Consider the following 6,840-nt stretch of genomic DNA (forward strand, 5'->3'; position numbering starts at 1 on the left):
TTCTGTTTCAGAGGCAGTTTGTAGGTAGATTTTCCMTCCAAAAGAGCAGGATTTGTTACTCTTGACTGAATTCAGAGCAGACACCCCGTGTCCCTCCTTCAGTAGGGGCAGAGATGTCGTGGCTAAACCAAACCCAGTTYTGCAACCTCTCAGTTCTCCAGTGGCCTTTTTAAAACATCCCAGTCCTCCCAGAACATTCTGCAGATCTGCTGCACACATGGACCGACTGGAATTATTTTTTCCCTTTCAAACATAATTCCCAAACTGAGGAGGAAACCAAAGTGAGGATTAAACTCAGTTTGTCCTCAGTGCTTTAGGCCCCATTCAAAARGAAAACAATCTGCTTCCTCTCAGCTTTTTTTGGGTGAGAGAAATCCCTCAGAGCAAATGCCATTGTCTTYGCCTTCCTCCCAGCTGCTTCAAGAGGCTTTGTCCTCTGCTATTTTTAAAAATYCTTAAGAATTGCTTTGTTTCCAGTGATGCCTTTCAGAAGTTTGGGAGGTCCTGGCAGCACCAGARACCTTCAGGGTTTGTAGCTGGAGAACATGAGGCTTCTGGATACAGGAAAATGGGCTCCTCAATTCCTGCCCGGCTCCAAGCAGGGATTTAGGAGGGATKGGGTGCAGGAAATGTGGATCCAGGGTTGTGCTGCTGCTTCTGATGRTTTTTTCTCTGTGTCCTTCCAGGGTTTGAGATCACTATTGACCATCCCCACACCCACGTGGTGAAGTGCACTCAGCTTGTCCGAGGTGAGAGGGAATTGGGAGGAAAGGGGTGGGAAATATGGGGAATGTCCAGCTGGRAGTGCTCCASARCTTCCCAGAATCCTGGAATGGTTTGGGTTGGGAGGGCAAGGACAACTTCCACTTGCCCAGATTTGTTCCAAACCTGGTCTTGGATAATTCCAGGCATGGGGCAGCTTCTCTGGGTAGTCAGGACCTCCCCATCCTCACAATTTCTTCCCAATATCTTATCTAAATCTCACTTTTTCTGAGTAAAAAACGACCCCCCCGTGTTCTGCCACTCCAGGTCTCATCCAGAGTCCCACTTCAGCTCTCTTGAAACCTGAAAGGCCACAACAGTGTCACCCCAGAGCCTTCTCCAGGCTGAACAATCCCAATTCTCCTGGTYTTTCCTTCCAGGAGAGCTTTTCCATCCCTCTCATTCTCCAAGCAGAGGCAGTTTTAGATGATTTTGGCTCTGCTGAACCACACAAAGCTCTCAGTGAACAGCAGTTCCCAAAATCTTTGTGGCTGTGGCCTGTAGCTGGTCAATCTGGGTGGCCTGTGGTTCTTGCACTAAAATATGATAACATAAAAACATTCAAATAATACTCTGATTTTTCCTTTTTTTTTTTCCTTGTAAATAACACCCTGATTTTTCCCTTGTTTTTCTTGTAAATAACACCCTCATTTTTCCTTTTTTTTTTTCTTGCAGCCAGCAAGGACTTGGCACAAACTTCCTATTTCATGGCTACAAACAGGTTATTATTTTATAATTTTATAATTGATCGATAATTTATCTGCTGGTTGTGATCCCAGAGGTAGGGAGCAGCTGGGGATTCTGCAGGAAGAGCCTTGAGAAAAGTTTCCAGCCATTTTTCCTGCTGTCTGCTGGGTAAAACAAGCTGGAAAATAAGGCAGATAGGATACTCAGGAGCTTCACTGCTTATTTGGTAGGAATTTAGTTGTGAAAGTTAAAAAAAAAAAAAACAAAAAGATGGAGGGGAAATCAATATATAAATTTTTCCTTGCTTATTCCTGGGTGTTGGAGAGTATTCACTTAACAAGGTGCTGTGGAAAATTGTCCATGAATATGGTTTATACCCCAAAAAAGGCTGATTTAGGGTATAAATGAGGAAAAACCAGCCCTAAATTCGTTGTTTGAATTGTTTTGCTCCTAAATTTTCCTTAAAAAGAAAAATCAGCCCCAGATTCTCCCTCTGATTTGTTTTGTCCCTAAATTTTTAAGTGACAGCCCACTTTGGTTGGGATTACTTTTAAATTTCCTGAACTATCAACTTCAGACAAAGCATGGAGCTAATGTTTGGAACAGACCAAATGGAAAATGTTGAATTTTGGGGAAATTACAGAGTTAAAAATGGTTTTAGGTGCCAGCACAGGTGAGTCTGCAGGTCCAGAAATGCCTCCAAGCCCTGACTGGGAATTTCTGTGGGCACGTGGTTTTCCTCTTTCCCACCTGGGAGGTGTTCCCTGCTCACCTGCATTGTTTGTTGAAGGTGTTTTCATGCTCCAAAGGGCACCCTGTGGATTTCCGGCCTCGGGAATGTGGTGTTGGTGATGTTTGGGTAAACAAAGCCCTAAAACCTGTTTTAGCCCTGCAGCAAGCATTTCAAAGGCGTGGAATTAGGAGTTAAGACTGTAATTGAGGGAAATCCAGGCAGAATGTGTGAAGAAGAGCCTCAGTTTTGCCTTGAAGTGGTGCCTAATTCTGGGATGAACTGGATTTWTTTTTKKKKTYCCYTTTGAGTTCATTCTGGCATCGGTACGGGGCAGAGTTGAGGCTCTTTGCTATCCTWCAGTTTGCTGYTCCAAGGCTCAGAATTTCYTGKGTTTGACTTCYCTGSATAAATGCAATATCCACGAAACTTCAGGATTTTTGGCTTCCAMATTTTTCACTGATGGAAAAATGTTGAGTAGGGTGGTGGGAAGATGGTGCTACCTGAGAGCTCGGGGGCAGAAATCCCAAAGGGCCTGTTCAGGAATGGGCAGATCCCACACTCAGGACTTGATTTTTTTGTGTTTCCTAAAGCTCTGATGCTCCTGCAGGATCCTTGTAGTCTCTCACTTCTCCTGGGCCCAGTGCTGCCCACACTCCCAGCACTGATGGCTGAGCTGCAACATGGAAAATCAATTTATTAACAAAAATATTTGATAGATCACCTGGCTCAGGTTCTGAGTCATTCCAGCATTGAGTGGATTCCTAAAAATCCTTTGGGAAAGACCAGACCCTTCCTAAAGCTGAAGAGGGCASGTTTGGTCCTTGAATGCTGTCCAGGAATTGTGGTTGGAAGTTTCTCCCCTGAGCAGAGGTGGGGCTGGCAGGTGACCCCAGCAGCGACTTTTTTCCTTGGAGATCCCAAATTTTCTGTAGCAAAACAGGGGTGAACAAGGAAACTGGTGGAGGAGATCCCAAATTTCCTGTAGCAAACTGGGAATGAATAAAGCGGCAGAGGAAATCCCAAAATTCCTGTAGCAAAAAAMCAGACGAATTTCTCTTCTAAAAGCAGTGTGGAGCTGGTCCCTGGTGACTTCCCTGGTCATTGGTCCCCAGTGACTTTCCCTGTTGGAGGGGAATCCCAAATTCCCTGCATCAAAACAGGGATAAAAGGAAAACTGATGGAGGAGATCCCAAATTTCCTGTAGGAAAACAGGGATGAGTTTTTTCTCAGAGCAGAGGCTGGCAGGTGGCTTTGCAGGAGATCCCAAATTTCCTGTAGSAAAACAGGGATGAGTTTCTCCTCAGAACACAGGTGAGGCTGGCAGGTCCCCAGTGATTTTTCCCCTCAGAGAAGCTGCCAAATTTCCCCGTATWAAAAAAAAAMCAGAGATGAACAAAAACCGGTGGAGATGATCCCAAATTTCCCATAGCAAAACCAGACCCGAACGAGCGAAGCGGTACCGAAACCCCGCTGTGCTGGAGCGGGATGGAGCCGCCTGTGCCCCCAGGGTCATTTTGGGGAGGTCCAGGAGGGCCACCCCCACATTCCCCCCGCGTGGATCTGCAGCTCAGGCGTGGGAGTTGATGGCTTTTTGTTTTCTCTCCCGGTGACGTCAGCCTGCACCTGACCACCTTCAGCCTGCAGTACACCCCGCCCGTTGTGGCCTGCGTCTGTATCCACCTGGCCTGTAAGTGGTCCAACTGGGAGATCCCAGTCTCCACGGACGGGAAGCACTGGTGGGAATACGTTGATGGCACTGTAACTCTGGAGCTCTTAGATGGTAAGTTTGGGAAGCGAGGTTTTTTTCCCCTGCAGAAGGCTCTTGAATTATTTCGGTATCGCTGGTCCTGGGTCTGATGTTCCAACACCACCTCACGGGCTCCAGGAGTTCAGGGCTTACTGAGGTTTTTCCAGGGCAGCAGCAGCTTCTGTAGCACCACAGAGAAATGAGTTTAGATGATGGCTCAGTGATTGCAGTTGTCAGAATTCCCCTCCTTRAGCAGCTCCATCCCACCAGTAGCTCCATCTGTCAGATGAGGGGGTTGTCCTGACRGACCGGGGCTGCTCTGACCCTCCCGCTTGGCTTTGTGTCTCCTCTGCAGAACTGACCCATGAATTCCTGCAGATCCTTGAGAAAACTCCCAGCCGGCTGAAGCGGATCCGGAACTGGCGGGTAAGAAACTTGGACACGGGTTGTGATTCCTTTGGGATTTGTAATTAACTTGTGCAGAACTTGAGTTTTCCAGCTGCATTAGCAGCCCTGCTTCCAGGGGTTAGGAACGTTCCCACAATCTCAGTGCAGGGCAGTGAGTTGTGTCTGGAATTGGGGTCCTTTGTGGTGCTCAAGTTCATCTATTGTAATTAATTTGTACAGAACTTCAGTTTTCCAGCTGCATTAGCAGTGGTTGGGAATTTTCCCATGAGGGACGAGAGCAAATTGGATCTGTCTGTAAAGAAAACCTCGCACTGTCTTGGTGAGCTGCTTGAACTAAACCAGCTCCAGCGACATCCCAAGTAAACACCCYCTGATTTGTTCCATTCCAGGCCTCTCAAGCAGCCAGGAAATCCAAGACTGATGACCACGGCGACGACGAGAGCCTGTCAGAGCAGACAATCCTCAACATGATCTCCAGGAACAACAGCTCRGACATGAACATCGCCGGGCTCATGAGCATGTCCACATCCTCCACCGCCGGAGCGGGGCCAGCGCTCCCGGCCGCGGCCGATTCCCCCGGCGAGCCGAGCGCTGCTGACACATCCCAGGCGGATCATTGGCATCCCCCGGCCAAGCTGGACATCCACAGGACTAGCGAGAGCTCCTCGGCYGCTGAGCACCCTCAGCAGGACGGTGCCACCTACCCGAAGCAGAACACCAAGAACGCGCCCTCGGCCAAGGTGTCCCTCAAGGAGTACCGGGCCAAACAYGCCGAGGAACTGGCGGCGCAGAAACGGCAGCTGGAAAATATGGAAGCCAACGTACGCTCCCAGTACGCCTACGCCGCTCAGAATCTCCTGGTCCAGCAGCAGCGGGAGAGGGAAGGGCAGCAGGACAGCAAYCCCTCCCCGATCATCCTGAAAATCCCCATCGCGGGGCAGGAGAACCCCGAGCGCCCGCCCGGCACCGAGAAGGGCGACAAAGCGCTCAAGATGAGGATCCCGGCGGTGGGTGGAGGCGGGGAGAGGCCGATCCCCTCCAAGCAGGAGGAGATCAAGATGCGGATTAAAGTACCGGGTCCTGGAGATAGACACGCCTCGGCGGACGAGAGCGGCGGGAAGAGCCGGGAGTACAAAGAGAAGCACAAGGGCCACTCGTCCAACCACCACCACCACCATCACAACCACCACTCGCACAAACACTTGCACGCCCAGCTCGGCGCCGGCCCCAGCACCGCGGCCAAGCGCCCGGGGGACTCCAAACACGGCGCCCAAACCGGTGCCCCCGCCACCCCCCATAAGGGCTACGGGCCTCTCGCCCCCACCCGCAAAAGACCCCCCCCTGAAGAGTCCCCGGCCATGGCCCACGAGCACCAGCCCAAGGTGGGCAAAGTCTCCAAAGGCCCCGGAGTGCCGTTCCCGTACGCCCACCTTCCCGGGGCTGCGCATCTCYCCGGGCACGGCTCGGATTTATCCCAGGCTGGCAAAGCTCGGGGTAGCCACAAATCGGACAAGGGGCCTTCGGGGGCCAACGGGCACAACGCCAGCCAGGCCAGTGACTATCAGGACACGGTGAACATGCTGCACTCGCTGCTGAGCGCGCAGGGCATGCAGCCCACCCAGCCCCCCGCCTTCGAATTCCATTCGTACGAGCTCCTGAACCCCCGGGCTTCCAGCAGCTCCAGAGCTGCCACCAACACGGACAAGCCCCGACCGCCCCCTCTGCCCTCGGAACCGCCTCCCCCGCTGCCTCCCCTCCCCAAATAACCCCCTTTTTACTACTGAGTCCAGAGCCCGAGCCCAAACCTGTGGGGCTTTTCTAAGGGCTTTTTGATCTCCACTGCCTCACGAAGAACTTATTTTATTATAATATAACTTTTATTATTGATATTTAGTTGTTAAAGCTGTGAAAGGATAAGGAACCCTTTCTCTATTCCTCCCTTTCCCCCATAGGCTCCCAGTTAGTGTTGGGCTTTGACCCCCCCTCTGGGGAACATGGGGGATATTTAAAATATGTCACAGAAAATTTAAGATGTTTTACAAATAATTTAAGCATTAACTTATATCTTAGTGGTTTGGTTCCTTTTAATTYTGAGGGGCTGGGGCAGAGCCCAGTGGGGGCTTTTGGGGTTGTTCCAATTGGAGGTGCTGGTGTTCATTTTTTGGGGGATGGAGGGATGTGGGGGGCTGAGGGAATCCCAGATGATGGGGAGCTGTTCTCCCTACCACRGGTCCTGTTTTGGTGCCCCTGGACCTGTTCTGGTTTGGGATGTGGTCTCCATCCCTTGCTCCCTTCCTGCACATCCCAGGATTTCCACTGGAAATCCTGGGAGAATGGGGGTACTTTGGGGGCACATTCCCTGTGGGGTGTGGGATGAGAAAGTGCCAGGCTGGTCCTGCAGTCACCATGCCCGGGGTGACCTCTTCCAGGGAATTACATTGGCACATTGCTGTTCCCAGCTGAGCTGGAAGCAACTTCTACTGCAASCTCAGCCCAGGGCCAG

The 6,840-nt window shown here is 50.9% G+C and overlaps 1 protein-coding gene across 1 annotated transcript in view; it reads left to right on the top strand.

The window, feature by feature from the left end:
• The window catches only part of CCNT1 (cyclin T1), a 10,244-nt gene extending 4,018 nt beyond the window's left edge, over nt 1-6,226 (top strand). The window contains exons 5-9 of the mRNA XM_057383949.1: nt 687-749; nt 1,438-1,483; nt 3,799-3,962; nt 4,285-4,355; nt 4,727-6,226. Of these exons, the coding sequence (XP_057239932.1) occupies nt 687-749; nt 1,438-1,483; nt 3,799-3,962; nt 4,285-4,355; nt 4,727-6,103 (1,721 nt within the window). The 3' untranslated portion in view covers nt 6,104-6,226. The remainder of the gene's footprint in view (nt 1-686; nt 750-1,437; nt 1,484-3,798; nt 3,963-4,284; nt 4,356-4,726) is intronic.
• The last annotated feature ends 614 nt before the right edge of the window (nt 6,227-6,840 follow it).

The sequence above is a fragment of the Malurus melanocephalus genome, unplaced genomic scaffold (assembly GCF_030028575.1).
Source record: "Malurus melanocephalus ecotype Western Australia unplaced genomic scaffold, MMel_1.1 scaffold_670, whole genome shotgun sequence".
Classification (NCBI taxonomy): Eukaryota; Metazoa; Chordata; class Aves; order Passeriformes; family Maluridae; genus Malurus; species Malurus melanocephalus.